This window comes from Octopus sinensis, linkage group LG19 (genome assembly GCF_006345805.1).
Source record: "Octopus sinensis linkage group LG19, ASM634580v1, whole genome shotgun sequence".
NCBI lineage: Eukaryota > Metazoa > Mollusca > Cephalopoda > Octopoda > Octopodidae > Octopus > Octopus sinensis.
This window is the reverse complement of record NC_043015.1, coordinates 12,749,939-12,773,259: the sequence shown is the minus strand read 5'-3', so window position 1 is coordinate 12,773,259 and position 23,321 is coordinate 12,749,939. Positions and strand designations below refer to the sequence as shown.

General features: G+C 33.3%; 1 protein-coding gene across 4 annotated transcripts in view; it reads left to right on the top strand.

Moving 5' to 3' along the window:
• The window catches only part of LOC115222283 (tyrosine-protein kinase Src42A), a 221,011-nt gene that overhangs the window by 185,246 nt on the left and 12,444 nt on the right, over window positions 1-23,321 (top strand). For 2 of the 4 annotated variants that reach the window (XM_029792454.2, XM_029792453.2), the window contains exons 5-6: window positions 1,111-1,269; window positions 6,348-6,356. In XM_029792454.2, coding sequence (XP_029648314.1) covers window positions 1,111-1,269; window positions 6,348-6,356 — 168 coding nt within the window. The remainder of the gene's footprint in view (window positions 1-1,110; window positions 1,270-6,347; window positions 6,357-23,321) is intronic. The other 2 variants (XM_029792456.2, XM_029792455.2) reach the window with 1 other exon arrangement.

Genomic DNA, 23,321 nt, shown 5'->3' with positions numbered 1-23,321 from the left:
TAAAGAATGTTCTTCACAGTGGTTGGACCAAAATGAAGCACTGAAAATCTTCCCTAAACCTGAGCTCTTCAAAAAGAAACATTATGGTGATTGTTTGGTAGTGTACTGCTGGACACTATAACTTCTTAAAACCTGGAAAAACCATAACTGCAGAAACATTGCCACAAAATTGCCAAAATGAATGAAAAACTTCTACTCCTCTATCCCAGACTTGTCAACAGAAGAGGGCCAATCATTCTTCATGACAATGCTCGACCACACATTTCACTAATGATGCTCCAGAAGTAGAGGGAACTTGACTACAAAGTTCTTCCCCACCCAGCTTATTCCCCAAACCTTTTTCCTACCGACTAGAACTTTTTCAAGCACCTAGATGGTTTCCTGTGAGAGGAGTTCAAAAATCAAACCGATGTTGAAAGTGCATTCAAAGAGTTCATCAGCTCCAGAACTTCTGATTTTTATGTTACTGGAATAAACAAACTTGTAATTCATTGGTAAAAATGTGTTGATTGCAATGGTACTTACTTTAATGAATAAAATTTCCACATTCTTGGAATATATTGTGATGAATTTCATGTTTCAAAACCTTGCTTACTTTTCACTCAGTCTGATATATCTGATATGATTGTTGATAGTGAAATAGATGCAGCAACTCTCTTGAAGAAATTCTAATAGTTTTTCATGATACTTTAAGCTTTTTAGGCTTTTTATAACACTGCAAGTCTTATGTAAATACCTACTATTTAACAAATTCATAGTGCTTTTATTTAATAACTGGACAAATAACAATCTTAATTATCTAACCTGATGATTATTAGTTTTAATTTATAAAAGTGTAGTTTATTATAATGGATTTTTATTCTTTTTAAATAAAGATTCCTTCAGCTGTGTCTCATTAATAGCATTATACCAGAATAGGTTAACAGTATCAATTTAACTTTAGTTACCACCTTTGTTCAAAGCCAAAATTGTAGTGGCTAATCAATTTTTGTTGTTGTTAGGTATTAGAGAATGTGTGATAGTATTTGGTCAGTGAAAAAAATATGAATGAAGCAAGGAATTAATTATATTAAATTACTTAATTCATTGTGTTCTCATTTGTTAATTTAGGGACAATGGATCCCAAAGACTTCTTACAAGAAGCTCAAATAATGAAGAAACTTCGACACAGCAAATTAATCCAATTGTATGCTGTATGTACCCAGGATGAACCAATCTACATTGTAACTGAACTTATGAGAAATGGTAGTTTACTGGACTACTTACAAGGTAATTCTTGCACATTGTTATTAATATTTCCCAGAGGATTAAGTATATTTTGTACACACAATACATATATACACACTCAACTTCTGCACATTAATATTAGGTACAGCACATCCACACATGAGAAACCTCCCACAAACATATATATGCAAACATGGTGAAATGCAAACATTTTTTTGAAAATTACAAAGGGATTTGTGACCAAGCAACAGCAGATAAGAATTTATTCTTTCTAACTATTCATAGTGTACTCCTTGTTACTATGGCCAAGTTTGAAGGACATGGTCCTGTGCTGGAAGTTTTCTTTTTTTTTTATCTTGTTGATCAGGTTTTATTTGACCCATAAAAAGATTTGATTATCTCTATTGCAAATGCACACTGATCAGTAATACTTATAGCTTGAAAAACTCCTCCATCAGTGATGAATTGGCATCAGCTGAAGTGCCTTATCTTATTTATTCCAGCTTCTTGCATTCTGAGTTCAGTTCCCATTGAATTTCCAAGTCTATCTTTCAGCCTTTCATAAATAAAATACTATTCTAAGGTAATGGAACAGCAAAATCATTAAAAGTATCAAGCAGGAAGTCTTTTAGTATTTGTTAGGGCTCTTTACATTCTGAGTTCAAATCCTAGTGTGGCCTATTTGAGTGCTACACTTAATCTATTATCCAGTTTAGCACCATTGCCTGGCCCACAGTTAACTTTACTTGATTCCACTCTGTTTGTCGCAAGTTTTCAGACACTACAAATATTCTTGAGTGCTACACAGTCTAGTCTTAACTTTTGTATCTATTGTCATGTGACTTGTTTCATTTCATAGAATTATGATCATTTGAACCAAGCTATATGTTTTGCTTATCAATTACTTTTTTCCTGATTTAAAAACTTGGACATTTAACTTGAATCTACAAAGTTCAATTTTTCTACTGGTGTACTCAGATTTTCTCTTCAAAATGAGTACACAAGGAATTGATCAAGTAAAGTTAGCTGCAGTAGTATCTGTGTATAGTTTATTGAACAGATTATTAACAGATATGATATAATTCTATTCAAATATAGTAAAATATATAACAGGTTTGAGGAATGTAACCCACTTCAATATTCGAAATGTTTATGCCTAAAATCCATATTTGAACTTTGTATATTAATTTGCATATTTAATTAGATATTGAGCTGATTTTTTTGTTCTGAAAGATAGGGCAACACAAGTAACTATCATACTGAGTTTGACCATTGAACTGCTTATAGAACTTTTTTTCGTTTTCAAAAGGAATTACATGACTCTTAGGGAGAGGGTATGACTGAAGATCACAAAATTTCATTTATGCATACCAAGTGAATTTAGTCACTTTTTTTTACCATCTCTGGTTATGGATGAAATTTTTACTGTACACTACATTTCCAAATGTCTATTAAACAAATACACAATAAGTTGCATATCTGATTTGTTTATAAACTGAAAATGAGTAGAAAAGGTGATACTCAGTGCATGTTTCCATCAATTTATGCCCCAAATTTGAGGCTTAAAATTACAAAAAATGCCAGATTGTATTTATTTACAATAAATCTAGAATTGGTGTTCAAAGTATACAAATTTTGACTGAATGAAACATATTACCAAATTTTTGAAATGTGACCAGTTTTCTACATGTCCTACGTATCTGAGATTTTGTTCTACTATATATATATCTCGATATCTATCTATATACACACACACACGCATACACAAATTTTACTTTATGCAGAACTCAAAATATAACTTTGTACCTAACATAATACTAGATATGCAACAAATATATGTACATAAGTACAACCATTTCATTTTTCTATACTGATTATATAATACAATATATTTTGATGTCCTTAATCTCCATGCGTCATTCATCCCCATCTTTCTTTTTTTTTTACATAAAAATACTGGTTTATTTTTTCCTTTTGATTACGATTTGTTATGATGCAATTTTTAAAATAAAGCAAAATTTTATTGAAAGAAATTTATCTACATCTAATTGTTAATAAAATAATTTGGGGAGATTGTCTCTCAGTCTAATTAGCAACCAGCAGGATTTCTATGATAATTCAGATATTAATTATTATTATATTATTACTGATAGTGAATGTAAAATCAGAAAGTCTGGACTAGTTCATGCATTAACTATTTTATGTTATTCATGTCAGTGGATTCAGTTTGTTGTTTCAACAAAGCTGATAGAATGCTGATACTTCACAGTTTGAAGAAATTATTATTATATTATTATTATTATTATTATTGGTGGCGAGCCAGCAGCATTTCATCCATCTTTACATTCTGAATTCTAATTCTGCTGAGGTGAACTTTGCTTTTCATCCTTTTGGGGATCAAGCCAGCATCCAGTACTCTCTGTAAAATAGTTGACATCAGAAAGGGCATCCAGCTTTAGAAGTCAAACCAAAACAGATTATGGAATCTGATGCAGCTCTTGGCCTTACCAGCTCCTGTCAAGCCATCCAACCCATTCCAGCTTCGAGAACGGACATTAAATGATGATGATGATGATGATTGAACACTGAGATCAATGTAATCAACTCTCACCTCCACCAAAATTATCATTATTAAAGAATCTCTTCTTTGATCTTTTTTTTTTTTTTAAATCTGAATCTTTGCCCATTTAGGTTTAGTAGATCTCTGTCTAAAATTTTACACCTTCAAGATAATCTTCAAAAGCATGTTGGAACATCACCAAAGAGAATATGATAAAAAGTACAGGAACTAAAACAGCCCTGTTTAGTTCCAGTGGAAACGGAAAATGCCTTTGACTGCTAGATATCACTGTTGCCATCCTTCCTTCATGCTAAGATACTATTACCCTTATTGTTTTATCAAGCAGACCAACTTTTGGCAAAATTTTCCAAAGCCCCTCATGATTCACTGTATCAAACGTCTTGGTCAAGTCAATGAAGACCATATAAAAGTCAGTATTTTGCTCACACAGGTCATCTAGATCATATAAAAAGTTCAGATGTCTAAATTCCATTATGAAGTCATAGGCAAGATTTCTGAGGATTTTTTTCTTTGTTAATTTTGCAACACTTGATTGAGGCTTTTTTTTTTATATTCTACATTGTTAAAAATGTTTTGAGCATTCCGTCATATTAACTCTCATAGTCATTTGATATTTATATTTTCTCTTTAAACAAAAACAAATACATTTTGCTTCATTTTTAAGCAACAAATTTAATAGAAACATTTATTTGAACTTTAATTTTGACATAGCTTTGATTTGAATTCCAGGCTTCCTATGTATATACTCATTCTTTGTTGCACCTGCCTCCATCATGTTTTTGCCTAATAAGAGAAGTTTTCATTTCACTAAATAGGAAATAAAGAACTCATTACCAGGATTGGCAAGACAGAATTTTCTCCTTAAGTTCTAGTAACAACTGCTACTAATTAAATCATATTTACTGGAGAAACTACTAAATAACCAAACCTCTCAGTCCTAATGTTGGATATCAATCTGATGTCACATAACTAGCTCTCCAGTTTACTATCACTGAAAAATGTTATCACAGCATAAATTGTTGATAACATATTATATAATGAGAAGCGAAACAAATATTATTCCATGTTTTCAGTTAATACTTAGCAGCTGAGAGAATAAAGTATCAACCTTTGAAATGTGGCACTGTGAGCTTGTATTATATCAGTGGTATTGGGCTAAGCTATAGATAAATCAGTTAAGCAAAAATAAAGAAATGACTTCTATTATTTTTTATTCTACCTATTAGGAAATTATCTTTTATTCCCATTTCATAATCGATTGCATAATGACATAAAATGCATCATTTGTAAAAGGTGTCAAAAGTTCATGCAGATATCCAAAATTGCTGATCTATCTCAAATGGAAAATATCTAGATAAAAGCATTTTATATCAGTCTTCAATTTTGGTTTAGACTTCTGAAGAGAAAAAAGCTATGCTTGTGGTTTTGTTAGATTATCCTAGACTGAAGATATAAATAAAACCCAAACAATTCAAATTCAATTTGAATTTTTGTCAGGTTAATGATTGAGATACGTAGATATGTAAGTTCTAGGACTAGAGACTGAGGGCTCTACATTAGATTACTTCATATAAAGAAACTAAATATTTATTAATCCAGACTAGCGAATGACAATATTTGTGGTATAGTTCCACATCAAAGTAACAGTTCTCTTTAATAGTGCTTGTCTTCAGTTGTTGATAAGAACAAACAATTTGGGATGTTAACATTTAAAATTTGAGTCATTTTTCAAATTGATTTCATTATATACTCTTGCGATACACCAATCATTAAGTGATTTTAAGTGTACAAATAAACTAGAATTTTAACTCTAAACAGAGAGAATAACCTCTCACTAATTTCCTTGCATCACAAATTGGAAACAGTTTACTTTGGACATGTATCAATTACTTTAGTTACTTCATAAATTAATTGAATATGCTAAAGTTTTATTTATTCATGTAAACATGTAACGTATCTGCATATCCATAGACGTTTTTGTTCACTCCCATTGTGCTTCACTTCTCCCTCATCTCCCCAAATTCTCTTTCTTTCTCTCTCAATGATGTATCTTATTTCGATATCAGTGTATCATTTTCGCTTTGCTTTTCAGCTAAAATGATTTATAACTGCAAAATCAGATATATTAATTAATATTTGAAACTAATTTCAAATATTGTTCTTTGTTGAACTTATATCTTTACTATATTTATTTTTTCATCATCAAAATATTTCCAATATTTCAGGTTCAAGATTTCTTTCACTGAAAGATTTTATTAAAAATTTAAATATCCCTTATCATTCATTTAAAAAAAAGCCTTTTTTTAAAAAATTATTTTTCAAGTTCTATCCAATAAACTTAAACTGATGACTTATTTCTCATCTTTTCACAAACAGTCTATGAGACATATAAACACATATTATTTATGCCATTTTATTTCTTTTGTTTTGTAAAGTGTGGACAAGCCTTTTTAACTACATTCTCTTTTCTTTTTTTTTATTTTCTTTTAATTCTCTAATCACCCTGATTAATGACGTATGATGATGGTTACTCACCTAGTGTCGGCAGGTAAGTGACTGTAGAGGTGTGATAACACTAAAAAGTACTTAGCGCAGAAGACCAGAATAAGATTCCTGCTTATGCTATGAAAATCTACTACACTATAAGGTTTTCTCATTAAGTTTTGCATTGGAATTTCATTCTTTCATGCACACACTACATTACTTACACGATCTGTAGACATTGCACTGCATTATATGAACAACAAACTCTTTATGAATTCTATTACCTCATCCAAATTACATTATCTTTATCTATGACATTATATAGCAAATATACATTGCAAAACATTTATAAATTATATTAGAATATTCCTATATTTTGTTGCACTATATTGTCGACATACATGATCTACATGCATCAAATTACATATCATATAAGCTGGTAGAAATAAGCCTCTTAATAGAAAACAAGATGACATGCTATTGAATATCAATTTTAGTAACATCTTGATTGACTATACATGTATATATTTTATAAATGTATACATTTTATAAATGTGTATTGAGAATCTGTATGATTCAATTGATAAATACATCTTACAGATTTGAAATCTTATGCTTATGTGAAAATTTCTTTGAAACTATTTACTTTATTAAAATAGCTTTTCAGAATAAAATTATTAACATTTAGATACAAAGAAACAGGAAAAAAGAGAGATAAAGAAAAAAAAAAAGAAAAGGGTGAGGTATAGCAGCAGTAGATAGGAGGGGGAAATTGGCCACATACCCCAGAACAAATTGTGTACTCAGTTGTACCCGTGACAGCATTGCCTTGGAGAATAGCCAGCAACACTCACTGCAGCAGCCACTTCCGGCTCACAGAGCTCATTACTCCAACAGACTGTCATTATCCCTATTTGGTGGAGGAAGTCAGTAGTACAGGGTCCTCGAACATCTGACATCTAGACAGCAACTGGCTCAATCTGATAGCGGCTGGTCAAGCCCTTATATTTATTGATCAAAATTATCATTGTAAATAATACCATACTGATGCTTATCAATCTGTTATTCAAATCTTGCAAAGAACAGCATAGTATAATTCTGACTTTGAGCTGAGATTTAGATGTTCATCCTACCAAGGGAAACTTTCTAATGAATGCCAGTATACATTATATACATTCTCATTTTAGATATATTTCTATGTATGCTTGTCAGGCTAAAAACAGAAGAACCACAATATGACACATAGCTTTACCCTTTTTCAAGATTAATCTTTAAAAAAAGGGAACTTTAATGTCTCATCATCCTGGAATTTTTGTTAAAAACTTACCTAAATTTTAGTTCCTACATTGACTTTTTATTACATACTGATAAATAAAACAAATATACAACTTAAATAGTGCAATTACCCTCATATGTACATGCAACTACAAACAGATAAAGCAAAGAAAACATGCAAACACCCGTAATCATGACTATACAGATTAGACCAACAAAGCAAACATCTATACTAATGCAAAGAAAAAAAGAAATGCCTAACCTCATATACATACTTATCACACTAACAGTAGTTTAAATGATTGTGCTTGTCAGCAATCACTAGTAGAGCTTTGAAACTCTAGTATAATGAGGTGTGTTTGTGTTGTGATAAACAACTAACTCTCAATCTCTCTCTCTCTCTCTCTTATCCAGCAGACAAACATTCAGCACGTTTTTTTGCTTATCTTCTCTTGCCAAACACATCTCAATCTTTCTCTACTGCTCTCCTCATCATTATCATCATCATAATTATCATTACCAGCAGCTGTATTAGTACCATCTACATTGCTTCTTTGATTATTAGATTAATTAAAACTAATACACTCCTCATAACTTTTGCCTTTGTGATAAGATTGCTGCCAAACAAGTTTCTTTTCACATATTCTGAGAGTTGATCTTAAGTTCTTATTAGACTTGAAACTCACTGAAATCTAGTTTGGCACAAAAACTGGTATAGTGTAGCGGGTCCTCTTCATTTTACTGACTACAATTACAAACTATTAGTAGTTAAGGTAAACAAATAACAATGTTGACAATATGGTTATTGCTTGCTATTGTTAACATTGCTCTTTAGTTCCTTGTTAGTTTGCTGAAAATGAGCATATATTGATGCTGTCATAACCATAATTACAATTACTCTTTATCATTATAATCATCTTCAATATTACAGTTAGTGCTATCTTCAACAGAACGTCACTCTCTTTAATGTCATTACCACTACCATCATCATCATCATCGTTATCATTACTACTATTGCTACTGCATATTTCTGACACTTTATTTTATTCTGCTGTATTTTTCCTCCCTTTTTAATTCTATTTCCAGTTTTTCCTTGTTTTGGTTCTTTTGTCCAGCTTTCTTTTTTTGGTGATGGAATATTTTGATGAAAAAAAAAATTTTTACTTTAAAAGCCTTTATTAATCTAAACTGAATATTTGAAAAGATACTCCAAACAAAATATTGCTCATTAATCAAGCATTTAAATGATTGTCTCCTTAGGTTTGTAGCTATAGAAAAAGAATTTAGTTTAATAATTTCATATTTTTAAAAAGTGTTGCATCATCCACTATACTTTTTCTTTTCAATATTTGGAAATGTAGTGATGAGTTTCTGATTATATTAAAACTGAGGTGCTATATTGTTAATTAATTCTCATGTTTTTCTACAGATATATAGGCAATCAATTGTAGTTAATAGTATTTATGTTATAGTATTGTCTATTTAGTTGTTGAAAAAAGATTAAAGAGAGAGTGCACAGGACTGGAAAGTTCCCATGTCAGCATTGAAAATGATCAGCTGAAATACTTGGGCACTTGTGTAAGAACTTCCCAATTCTATCACCATTCGTATCAGGTCCCAAAGGGTGCATTTTTTACCAGTGAGATGAGGTGGGGGTTTGAACTCCAAGTGTAGAAAGCTAGAACAGTTACATAATTGTTCCATACAAACATGTTGTTTGTATGAAGAATGTTAGTCATTTATAATTTGATCATATTCTTCAAAATCCTTTAGACTAACTGAGAATACTGTCATGGTAACTATTCTAGTGTAGCAGATAAGTAACTTAAGGGGGAAATTCATAAACTCGTGCCATAGGTGTAAACATTAATAATACCCAGTAACTAAGACACCCACATTGCTTATATTAAAATTCCTAAGTATTTATAAATTAGATATAAAACTTCTTCATGCTGTCATTCCACGTTTTTCTCTTCCCACTTTCAAAGTCTGTGGTTAGAATATTTATATTTGAATCAGATACAAATTTTTATTTCCCTCTCCTCTGATTTTACCCATGCAAAAACCACTAATATAGTACTTGTTCTTTAAAATAGGAAAATTATAACATTTCCATTTAGTTTAGATTCCATAGAAGGCTCATTTTTAATCATCTTTCCAAGATCACTGGATGTTATGGAGCAACATTAAAATAGCTTCGCACGTGCATGAAGTGTTCTGTGATGTGGTAACTGCTTCTTGGTTGATGAACAGAAATTATTAACCAGGCATTCTGTGAATATTCCAAAAAACTTTCATTTTTCAGACCTTGTCATATACAATATGGTTTCTATTTTCAAAAAGGATATCTTGATTTTAGTCTGTATTTCTGGCCTGATTTTTATCTTTCTTTTTTCTTTTCTTTTTCAATTAATCAATTATTTTAGTAACTTATTTATTTCAGTCACTATACCTTTAAATAATTGCCATCAAGAAAAATTAATATTTATTTAATAAAGTTAATTAATTTCAAATATAATTTTGAAAAATAAAAGAAAGATTTTCTAATATCTTTAACTTTTAAAAGTTAAGCTTCTAGTAAGCCTTATAATTTCAATACATTCTTTTATATAACTTGAACACCATCATGAAAACCTTAGGTTAATAAACTCCTCTGCAATTAATACAACTAATTTTTACTGGTATCATTAATTGGGTTTATAACTGGGAGAACTGATATCAATATTAGTAGTGAGAATTGGCAATTGTTTCAGTTAATTGACTAACTAAAAATTAAATGTAAACTAATTACCTACCAGTACTAGGATATACCAACTTTACTATTTTTTTACTGCTTTTATAGTTATTAGGCTGCAGCTTAATAGGACACTAGTTTTTAGTCAATTGCATTGTCCTAGACCCTCTGCCAGCAAATAGTCTGGTACTTATTTTATTGACCCCTTGTGAAAAGAAGTCAGTCATGTTTGCATGGAAGATAACTCAGTTGATCATGAATACTACAATGTGTTCCTATTCAATGCACTGTTTTTGTTCCCCTCATGTTGGGGCTTCTGCACAGTTTCCACTTAACAAATTCCATTTACAAAATATTGGTGAAACTGAGGCTATGGTAGAAGTCACTTACCCAAGGTGCTGTGTAGTGGAATCAAACCCAGAGCCATGCTGCTGCTCATTTAGTAACCCATCTCATATTCTTAATAGTGTGTTGTTTAGTTACTATTACAGTGCATAATTACCCCAAGTTTTTTCTTCAGTTACCTACAAGTAACAAAGTAACAACAAATAAGAAAAACTTTCAATTCAGTTGAAATGTCTCCTTCTCTCTCTGTAAATACCATTGTCATTTAACATCTGCTTTCCATGCTGGTATGGGTTAGATGGCTTGACTGGAACTGGTAAGCTGAAGAGTTATACCAGGCTCTAGTCTGAATTTGGTTTGGTTTCTATGGCTGGATGCCCTTCCTAACACCAACCACTCTGAGAGTGTAGTGAGTACCTTTTACGTGTTGCCTGCAATGCCCACAACTACGATTTCACTTGGCTTGACAAGTCTTCTCTAGCACAGCAAATCAACAAAGGTCATGATCACTTGTCATCACCTCTGTGAGGCCCTACATTCGGAGATCATGCTTCACCACCACGTCCCATGTCTTGTTGGGTCTACCTCTTCCACAGGTTCCCTCCACAGTTAGAGATCAGCACTTTTGTATGCAGCTCTCCTTGTCCATCTCTCTGTAAATATATATATATAATGTGTGTGTGTGTGTTTCTGTAGCTATATATATATCACATGACCGACCAAACCATCAGATGTTGTTACACATCGCTGGTTACAATGTGTTCACATTGTTTTAGCCTTCGAATGACGCCACCCCGCTGGCTAAGCGAGCAGGCCAATATATATATATATATATATTATATATATATATATATATATATATTATATATATATATAATATATATATATATATGATGTTTTATTTTGGTTTCACTTGTAGATACACAGAATTATAATTTCACTTACTTAAGATTAACACGTCAGTCATTTCTACTACTTTATTATCATTAAAATATAAAAAAATACTAATGCCAGTATTATCGTAAAAAAGGGGATGTAGTTAACTTTTTGCTACACAGACATGCCAGCATGACTTCAAAAGATATTAGTATTAAATCCATTTGAAATTACTAGAGTTTCTTTTTTTGTCTTTTGTTCTTTTTTTTTTTTTTGCTGCTTTTTTTCCAGTGATGATTCAAACATCTCACAATGGTCAAATTTGGGGAGTTATTAAATAATGGTTTTCTTTTTTTTTTTTTAATCTTAATTTTTACTTTATTTTTATCTTTTGTCCTGCTTTTGCATATTTAATTGTTAGTTAACATTGCAGTTTATGATGGTAAGTGTGCTATTTTGTATTCGTTGAGAACTAATCTAAACTTCAACAAGTTATTAATTATTATTGTTAAATGCAGTTTGAACCAAAAAAAAATGATGACTTGTTATTGTTTTGCTTCACTTTTTTCACTGGCTTTTTTTTGAAAGTTTTTCACTTGTTGGAAATGAAGATGTTGTAACATAAGTTTTTGCTATTCATGTTTTCATTAACTTTGTTTTCCTCCATCAATATTGAAAAGCTTGGAACTGGTTTACTAACTTTTAACTTTTGTTTATCTCTCTTAGTATGAAACACTGCTAGAATATTGTTTTAAAATGTTTGCTTACTCATGTACTAATATTATTATATTCACATTTCCAAATTGATAAAATGTTTGTGCTTATTACCTCCTATTTAATTGTACTTATATAGCAACTGTTATTATCTTCCTGGTAATTATAGGATGGGTTAGATAGGTTTAACAACTTGTCAATTATATGGAGTGGTGACATATTAAAAAACAGCATTCTTTTGTAGTCAAACGGGTATTAACTATATATTAATCCTCAAATTAGATTTTGGGATTTGTTTATGCCAATTGCCTAACAATAAAAGCATTAACTTCCTCTGGGGCCTTATTTAATACATCAGAACTTATGACGTGAAAAGAGTGTTTTTCATTTGTTTTTCTGCTACTAAAACATTTTGCAAATAAAGGGAGTCAATTTTCTCAATTTCTCAACGTAACATTTTCTTTCGTAAAACTGAACAACCTTCTTGATTTCATCTTAAATGTAAGCTTCCCTTTTGTAATAATGTTTAGTTGTTTCACATTGTTTAAAGAATAAATCACAGACATTGGCATGGTTATGTGCTAAGAAGTTTTGCTTCCCAGCCACATGGTTCCAGGTTCAGCACCACTGCATGGTAACTTGCAAGTGTCTTCTATAGCCCTAGCCAAGTGTCTTCTATAACCCTAGGCCAACCAGAGCCTTCTGTGTGGATTTGGTAGATGGAAACTGTTGTGTATGTGTTTATATATGTGTGTGTTTGTGTTTTTCCCCTCACTCCACCACTTGACAACAGGTGCTTGCTTGTTTATGTCCCTGTAACTTAGTGGTTCAGCAAAAGATATTAATAGAATAGGTAACAAAAATAATAAGTACTGGGGTCAATTTGTTCCAATAAACCCTTCAAGGCAGAGCTCCAGTATGGCCACAGACCAATGACTGAAACAAATAACTGGAAGCCATAAGCAATTGCATATTGATCCACAACACCTATGTAAGGTACAAAAACAAAATTAAAATAAATTAGTCAATACTAATTGTATAAGCCTTGTATTTATAATATACACACAGTCAACTCATTGGGGATTTAGAGCATCAGTATAATCTGCATGTAGTATCCTCAGGATATGTCAACATGACAGAACTCATGCTAATAAATCAGTAATGTTAGTGCTGATGATCTCACAATGAAAATAGCAGTTATTGAATAATTTTACAGTGAAAATCTCTTTCAGTTGCAGTCTTTTGCATCCTCTGCTCTCCAGTTTGCTATGACTAAAGGTTTTGTTTTTTTTAATGTTAAGGTTAAATATTTATTCCCTGCACCAGAATGTTACATAGAATCAATTGCTTAACCTTTTCCAATCAGACATATCGTTCACATCTCAGCGCATTGATTTATGGAGAGGAGAGAAATATTGTGATACACATGCCTCCTTTCCTTAGAGCATTAATTGCACAAGTGAAGAGAAATAGCTTACAGGTGGGAATCAAGAGCCAAGTCACAAAAGCCCTATCTCTGTTTTGCTGAAGCTACTAACTTATTAAAAGGCAAACCCTGATACCGGATAAAGAACACAGTAGTAATAAGAAAATCAATAAATAAGGCTGCTTTATTTCTTCTTCCCTCCTTTCTTCAAAAAATTCAGAGTTTCAAGAATCTAGTTCTTAATGCTGATTCTACTTTGATCCTTTATGTACTGGTTCCTATATTTGGTCCATCTTTCAATTACTTCTCAAAGAGAAACATTACTGTTGAGAAATATAAGGTATGTTTTCTAAATAGTTTATACTGGGTTTGCTGTTTCCATTAACTCTCTTCATGCAACACTATTGAAGTATCAAGTTCTTGCTAATAAAAGAGTGTTGGAAATGGTTCTATATATCCTAAAGTGCAAAATTGCAACTCATTATTTTTTTTATATTCTCTATAAGACATACACTCACAGACTCTCTCCCCCTCGTTTGTGTGTGTGTGTGTATGTGTGAAAAAAACTCAATATATAATATTTTTTACTTTTTATTATACACACACACACTGTTTTAATGATGCTAATGTGGGAGGTTGATTCTATTGATGTAATGCAGTGAACATTGTACCCAAGTCCCACCAAGGAGATATGGGTTCAACTCCCACCAGCTTTCACATTTTTACTTTATCATGTTTGAACTCTTTGTAACTGCATATTTCATTTTAAAACTCAAACACATATATATACATACACACATATATATATATATATATATATATGTGTGTGTAATTTTACTTCTCTCTGTCTCTCTCACACACATGCGCGCATGCACTCACACACACACGCACACACATTTTCTATCACACACACAACACACAGATGTACATACTTTTCTCTCTCATGAACAGTGAAAAATGTGTTATTCGACTGAATATGAGATCAGAGAATATGTTAATTTCCATAATGAGCCTGGTGAGTCAGCCACATCCTGTATGTATGTGAAAGCTTGATGTAAATCTTTCTTTGTTATTATTCATCCCCTCCTATAAAATGATGCAGTGCCTTTTAGCTTTCATTACTTCTCTCTTTCTCTCTCTCTCTCTCTCTGCCTTTTAGCTCTCATTACTTCTCTCTCTCTCTCTCTCTCCTTCGTGTTATGTTTTTAAATCTATATATTGAAGGCTCCCTTTCCTTTTTATTTATTTGTTAGGCCTCAGTACACGATGTAAGCTAGTTGTTATAACACCTACCACATAACAAAACGGACTTAAAACATGGCAGTTACTCTCTTGCCCTGGATGTTACACACACACACACACACACACACACATACATCATGTGTTTTTGTGTGTGTGTGTATGTATATATCTGCATACATACACACACACATACACTAATACACATATATATGGTACACTGAAATTCATTCCTGAACATATATAAATACTTGCACCTTTATCATTTCCAAATAAAAAGTGTGAGTGTGTATTCTAAACAATTGAAAAGTTCCTAGTCATTTGTTCAAAAAGGCAAAAGTAAAAAGCAATAAGGTGTTGAGAAATCATTGGAGTTCAAGGTGTCTAGTACTTGGTTTATGTCAATTCAAGGCAATTGGAAAACATACCCACTTTATTCTGATGAAGTGTTCAACATAAACTGTTAATTTACATTTTACACACACACACACACACATACACACATACACACACTATCTGGATAATTAACTATTAACTCTTTGAGAACATCTGTGGTTGAATAAGTGAAGCAGCTGTGGTTGAATAAACCATCTGACATATTTGTTTTGGAACCAAGTGAGAAATGAAACACTTCCATTTCTGTTGTAGATGGGTGAAATACATACAACCATGAAGAAATGTATCTAATATTAATGAAATTCCTCCCATCAAACTCTTATTTGGGAAAATTCCTCTCTTTAAGTATTTCTGAATCATTTTTATCTCAAATATAATGAAGAGAAAATATTTGCTTCACCTGTTGAGTGGGATTTTCAAATTTCCCTTAAATTCCTTGTCCTAAAAATTGTTGCAAGTTTGGGTGGTGGGGGTTCAGTTTTTTTTTTTAAAAAAGCAACAGATCACCACACGATGGTCCACATAATGAAGGCTAGAATGTTTTTTTATAAGGAAGTTCAATCTAATCCAACCCAATATGCAAGGTTATCCTATATTAGGAAAACTGGGTGTGGAGTTTGATTCTGAATAATATGATACCAAAAAGAGGATTTTTTGGTTCTTACTTCCTATTTACTATCATATTTCTAGTCATTGTTTAACCCAAGTCAGTCCGAACTGAATAGATCCAAGACCAAAAGCATTCAGTGACAACTATTACAATTTTTGTATATACAAGAAGAAATTGTTCAATGTTTTCTTCAGTTTTTAAGACAGTAAGATATGATTTGAGGAGAATCTGGCTAATATTTTTTGCACATCAAGCAATAGTTGAGAGGATCCCTTATTAATTTTGGCCTTATACCTAGTTTTTCAGCATAAAAATGTCTTCCAATTTCTGCTCTAAACCTGAACTCACTGGCTTTTCTTGTCTTCTTTGTAAATTAAAAAATAGTTCTTATCACTTTTATCAGTGTTACCCCTAAAGGTGTTCATTTTACTGTTTCCTAGACCCAAGTCACTATTTTGTTCTTCTTTGTTCACGTTAGTTCTCTTCCTGTTCACGTGAAGGTTTATTAGTGTTTATCATTTTATAGTAATTAATCATGAGCCCAATGTGTCTGAAAATGATTATTAATAAACACTCCAATACATATATTACATTCTATTGAAGACAGATTGTTCACAAAATAATAGGAAAAAGAGTGTCAGAGTAACTAGCTTTAAAAAAATGCCTATGGGCTGTTTCATTTCACAAACCCACTAAACAAATAGTGCAATCATTTTTTTTTAAACAATAGTATTTATACTTAATGCTCTGTCTTGTGACCTCATCATTAAAATTTGCCAAAATTTACTGTTAATCACTTTTAAACAAAAATTTGTCCTCCATTATGATTTCATAGTCTTTTTTTTTCTTTCTCTTTTTTTCTGTTAGTCAGTGATGTAATAGTTTTACATTTTCATTCAAATCTATCTGAAATCTTTGATTAATTTTCTGAAAATTTTCACCTTACAATGCAACAATCTGATAATTTATTCTGATTCTCCAGTTTGATAATTTATCAGTACAATATCTCTATTTCTCTCTTTACTTGATGCCAAGTCTTTCTGTTAAATATATCATCTATGTTCTGTGTCAAGTTTAAATTTGTACTGAAGCTGTCCAATGCTACACCACTCTACAATAATCATAAAATTTTACAATAAACATTTCTATAAAAGAGTGTCTCTTCCAAGTTGACCATTATCACGTTCCCTAGATACAGAGCACTTCAGATGTTTTGATGTTCGTGAACCTAATCAATGCAAATCTAAACAACTTCACCAAGTTTGCCTTTATACATGATGCAAGTTTTGATGATATTAGTCGGAATCGGTGAAAATAAGAAGCTAGATTCAAAAATCGATTATGAATTTAGTTTACTAGGAACTGAACTATACTCTATAGAACTATATGCCCGTTTTATTTACTCCTCAGTCATGACCTCCAGTAGTGCTTACAACTATCTTGGTCTTCCATGCATCTTACTAGCTGTCCAGTTTAATATATCCCTGTATGTTGGTGTAGAACACCTCTACTGTTATGCCCATATGGCGGCTTCCATATTACCGGCTGGCTGGCTAAGATCGTCTGATGTCTCCAGCAACAATAAGCCAACCTCATTCTTATGACTGCTATTTTCTCACTCATCCTTTGTAACCTCCTCTACAGATGATTGTTGCTAACATTTTCATTCAGTTTACTGTTAACTACTGCTTGCCACATCCTGATATAGCATCCGTTCAGAGACTTCTGCAGGGTAATCATCAAGGTCCAGCAATCACAGATTCTACAATTGCACTGAAGCTGAACTTGATATGGCCATGTCATTCAGAGCCTTCCTTGCTTTGATGGGGTTTTTTGGTCTGATGAATTGGCCCGTGATCTCAGGTATTTGAATTCTGACTTACTGCAAAGCAGTGCCTTTTGTTGGATGGTCTGGGAGAATATTGTTGGCAATGACCTTGTTTTCATGTCATTTAACCCTTTAATATTTAAACCAGCCATATCCAGCCAAAATATTCTACCTCTTTTATGTTCAAACTGATCAGATCCAGCATCTTACACCTACCCTACATTGTCATTCTAACGATAAACAATCACATCATCACAATCTCAAAGTTATGAGATAATGCATAATTAATTCAAAACATTGTGAATAAACAAGCCTTACATTTGACAAAGTAATCTGAATGCTAAAGGGTTAACTGAACACCAGCATTGGCACACTCTTTCTCCACTCTGTTTAAGAGCTCCTCGCTTGCTATGCCTGATGGTATCTACAGTGGCCAGGTCCATAAAGACTATAGCAAGGAGTTGTCTAGACCCCAAAGGTATAACGATAAAGCAAAGTTCCTGTTCCAAGCCATTGTTGGCTTTACCAGGACTGCAATGAAGAGAATGTCTCTTGTAATAACCCTGCCAGAATGTTGTTGTCATCTGGGGGTCACTACTTTTGTTCTTGTAGGCCACTGTAGTTGTGATATAGAGAGAAGAAAGCACATCAGAGAACCTAAGTTGTAGTGTGTTGCTGAAAGATAAATAAATGATCCAAAATTACTTAAAGTATCAACAAATTGTTTTTTGTTGATAAGAATCAGATATATGATGATGGTGATGATGATTGTGTGTCTATGTGTGTGTTCAACTAGTTATGTGTTAAGGTGAGAACAATAACCTTTTTTAGTTATTCTTTTAACTATTCCCACTTGATTCATGATTGATACATAATATGATTAGTCATTTAAGTAAATTAAATATAGGACAAGCAAAAAAACTGATTATATGATAAACTTTGTCTTTCAACAACAAAAACTAGATAAATTTTCCAATTGATCTTAAATTTAACATTATTTTAATATATATTATACATATAGGCATAGGAGTGGCTGTGTGGTAAGTAGCTTGCTTACCAACCACATCATTCTGGGTTCAATCCCACTGCATGGCACCTTGGGCAAGTGTCTTCTACTATAGCCTCGGGCCGACCAAAGCCTTGTGAGTGGATTTGATAGACGGAAACTGAAAGAAGCCCGTCGTATATGTGTGTGTGTGTGTATATATATATATATATATATATATATATATATATATATGTATGTATGTGTATGCATATATGTTTGTGTGTCTGTGTTTGGCCCCCCAACATCGCTTGACAACCGATGCTGGTGTGTTTACATCCCCGTAACTTAGCGGTTTGGCAAAAGAGACCAATAGAATAAGTACTAGGCTTACAAAGAATAAGTCCTGGGGTCGATTTGCTCGACTAAAAAGGTGGTGCTCCAGCATGGCCACAGTCAAATGACTGAAACAAGTAAAAGAGTAAAGAGAGATATATTTTTTAATATGTGTAATATATATATATCATCATCATCATCTTCATTTAACGTCCGCCTTCCATGCTAGCATGGGTTGGACGGTTCAACTGGGGTCTGGGGAGCCCGAAAGCTGCACCAGTCCAGTCAGATCTGGCAGTGTTTCTACAGCTGGATGCCCTTCCTAACGCCAACCACTCCGAGAGTGTAGTGGGTGATTTTATGTGCCACCGACACAGGTGCCAGACGAGGCTGGCAAACGGCCACGCTCGGATGGTGTTTTTATGTGCCACCGACACAGGTGCCAGACGAGGCTGGCAGACGGCCACGCTCGGATGGTGTTTTTATGTGCCACCGACACAGGTGCCAGATGAGGCTGGCAAACGGCCACGATCGGATGGTGTTTGTTACGTGCCCACAGCACGGAGGCCAGTCGATGCGGTACTGGCTACAGCCACGTTCGGATGGTTTTCTTGTGTGCCACGTGCCACCGGCACTGGTACCACAAAGATAGAAATTCCATTGATGTTCATCTATTTTGATTTGTTTTGATTTTCACTTGCCGCAACAGGTCTTCACAAGTGTCACAAGAAGGAAGAAAAGAAGGAAGGTATGCACAGGTGGACTGACTACGTCCCAGGTAGGGGCCACAGGTTATGGCCTGACTAGTCTTGCCGGGTCTTCGGATGGTGTTTTTATGTGCCACCGACACAGGTGCCAGATGAGGCTGGCGAACGGCCACGATCGGATGGTGTTTGTTACGTGCCCACAGCACGGAGGCCAGTCGGTGCGGTACTGGCTACTAATGAAAGTAATTGTATTAAGATAGGTAGTAGGTGGTGGTGTTCTGACCACTATATTATTGAAAGCATTAATTTGCTGCCTCTAATACTCTTGATTATACTTGGGTATAGGCATGACTCTGTTTAAGTACTCTAGTTTACAACCATGTAGTTCTTGGTTCAGTTCTACCACACTACACTTTTGCAAGTCTCCAGGTCAACAAGTACTTTCCAAGTGGAATTTGGTAGATAGAAACTTGCATGGCAGTTCGTCATATGTATTTAGGAATGTCTGTGTACCTTTTGTTGATTTATATTGGCAGAGAACATAAACATCAGTGTAAAAACAAAAATGAAAAACAGTTCTTTTCCAACAAAGTCCCTTACCTTGGGTTAAACACTCTGTCAGTCTCACTGTTAGAAATACTGAAAATCAATGATCAACCTGTTGGAAGCCTATAACCAATGATGTTAGTGTTAAAAAATCACTATATAAAATAAATAAGCTTTACTGCTATATAAACCATTGTCCTTGTTGACTTTAATGCAGACTTCAGATTACAACCACTTAATTACAAATGATCTGTATTTTGTCTCTTTTACCTACAATGGTTCTGGCTCCCCTGGACTTCCTAATTATATTGCACCTAAACTGAAACCTACTTCTATTCTGACTGCTTAGGAACTATACTAGACTCACCAAATCTTTCCTCCTTGGTTTTGTATTCTTTGGAATTCCTTCTCATGCTTTTATTCTCCCCCACACACATACACACCAACCGTCAATTGTAAAAGTTCAAATTCAATATTTTACTATATCATATCCAATTCAGCTACCCTTATTCCCACAGCTCATAGGATAAGAAGACCCTTATCAAATTTACTAGAGAAAAAAATATCTTTTTTAGTATTCTACTACTGGTATTGACTCTGTGATTGGTTGGCATTCCATTGACGAGGAATTCCACCTCTCATTTGTTTAACACTGCAATTAATTCCCACTTAGTACGTTGTGCCAGCTCAACAGACAGTCTAGTCTCAACAGTACAAATACACACTCACTGCTCATACCAGGGAAACAGTCTTTTGTGTTATCCTTTCTAGTTATGGACAACACGCCACTAAAACTCTCAAAAGTCAATGCTTCAACTCTATTTGCTGATCATCTATGAAACTTAAGACCTGCAATAGAGTATGGCTCCCACACAGCACATACATATCCTAAACAATATTATAACAAAACCTATTCAACTGACTGGCAACGAAACTCTCAGCAGCACATTAAAAATGTGCCCCACAGATGTGCTGTCTTCTCTGTCTTTGTTACAATAGACTGATTCTCTGAAGTAATGAGTTGCATATCATCTCCTGCCAGGATCTCCCATTTCTTCTCTTTGTATGCTACAACAAATGGAATGGTCATGGTTGGAATACTTTTCAAAGAATGAAAAACTATCATTTAAAAACAAATAGATCAGCACATAGGGAGAAAAATTCTGGGGTGATAACTGTGCACAAAACAAAGAGAATCTCAAATAAATAACAAAAAGAGTCACCCCAGCACCATAAATCTCACACACTTACCAACAAGCAACACATAGCATCAAGAACAGAAATGTACTTTCAATTGCAACAGAACACACCACAGAAGTGTTGATATTTTCGTCCTGCTAAAGTCCCAAGTTCCAGCAACAACAACAGTAAAACCAACAAACATACAAATGAGTCAATGTAGGAGCCTCTATATGGTTGTTTGCTCGGCAAGCCCTCCTCAAATATCGCTCTATTATCTTGAAAATGAATAAATTGGAAAATTAAGTGAAAGCTATGTTCACTGTCATTTAATGTCTGTATTCCATGATGGCCTTTGGGTTGGGTGGGTCAACAGGATCTGACTAGCCTGAGGACTGTATTAGTCTCCAATGTCTGCTTTGGCAAAGTTACTATAGCCCCCCCCCCCAATGCCAATTTCTTTACAAAGTATACTAGATGCTTTTTTTTTGTGACACCAAGTTTATAACTGAAGAAAAAAAAACACAAAACAAGATACTCAAAGCCTGGATTCCTTTGATCATAAGTTTGTTTGATTAGGTCCAACATAAAGTCACACAACAATAAAAATAACCGACCTACAAAAAACACAAGCACATCCACACATACAGAACCTCATCCTCAGTAGCCAATGGAAAGCATAACACCATAACAGATAAAAAGCTAAAGACATTGTAGACCTAAAATATATCGCCTTTATGAAATTGAATATACTTTAGCACTACACGAAACATTCACATAGTGGTAATATAAAAGCTGGTGCTACAAATCCACTCCATTACTATACCTGACCGAAGAACCTACAATAGATTGACTCTTGGTGGAAATTCATACGTGTAATAATGCATCCAAAACATAAATACCATTAAAAAAAAAATAACTAAACACTCAGACACTGAAAGAACATGGCAGGACACTATAAATGCAAAGTACTAAAAATGAAACCCAGAATTATGAAACTTGTCAATATAATAAACATATGTATATATTTCTGTGTGTGTGTGTTACCATCTCCAACAAAAATTGCAATAACATCATAACTAAGCTTTTTTTTTTTTTTACTTTAGAAGCAACCCACGCCAACATGTTTCACTGAACTAACTACAAAGTCTCCAGATCAGACATCATTTTCTGTCTCACAACTGCATCACAAACTATTTCTTTGGCCAACTTGCCTGTCATAACAACACACACTCACATATCTCCGAACAAAATAGGCAAAAAATTCCTTTACAAAATTGGAAAATAAAATGGAAACCTTTTTTTATCAAGAATTAGTTCAAAGAATCCAGCAACACTATAATCACGAAAGTTGACACTGCAGTACATACATTCAGCAACACCACAACCATCAACACACAACAGTCTTACATCAACACTACCATCCTATGTTGTATAGGATTCTGCAGTAAAATACATTCAAGACCAACACAGTCAGGAATGTAGACAGTACAGTACACCACTAAACTCAGCTGGTGTTTAAGTAATGCGTTTGTGGATAGTTGATAGGTTGGGTGTGGTGCTGATGAAAGAGCAATAATTCTTGAAATATGCACGTACACCCATTTCCTATTTTTTTTCTATCTTTGATCACATTGTTTACATAGACATATTTGTATATGAAACATTGTAACTTGCAGTGCTGGCTCTGAATTCTATTGAAAATCTATAGAGATAAACTTAAAAATGAGTATATAAATATATATTCAATAACACTACATAGACATGTCTCATATATGCAACGTCACAAGCACTAGCATAGACACTGCAGTAAATACATTCAACAATACAATA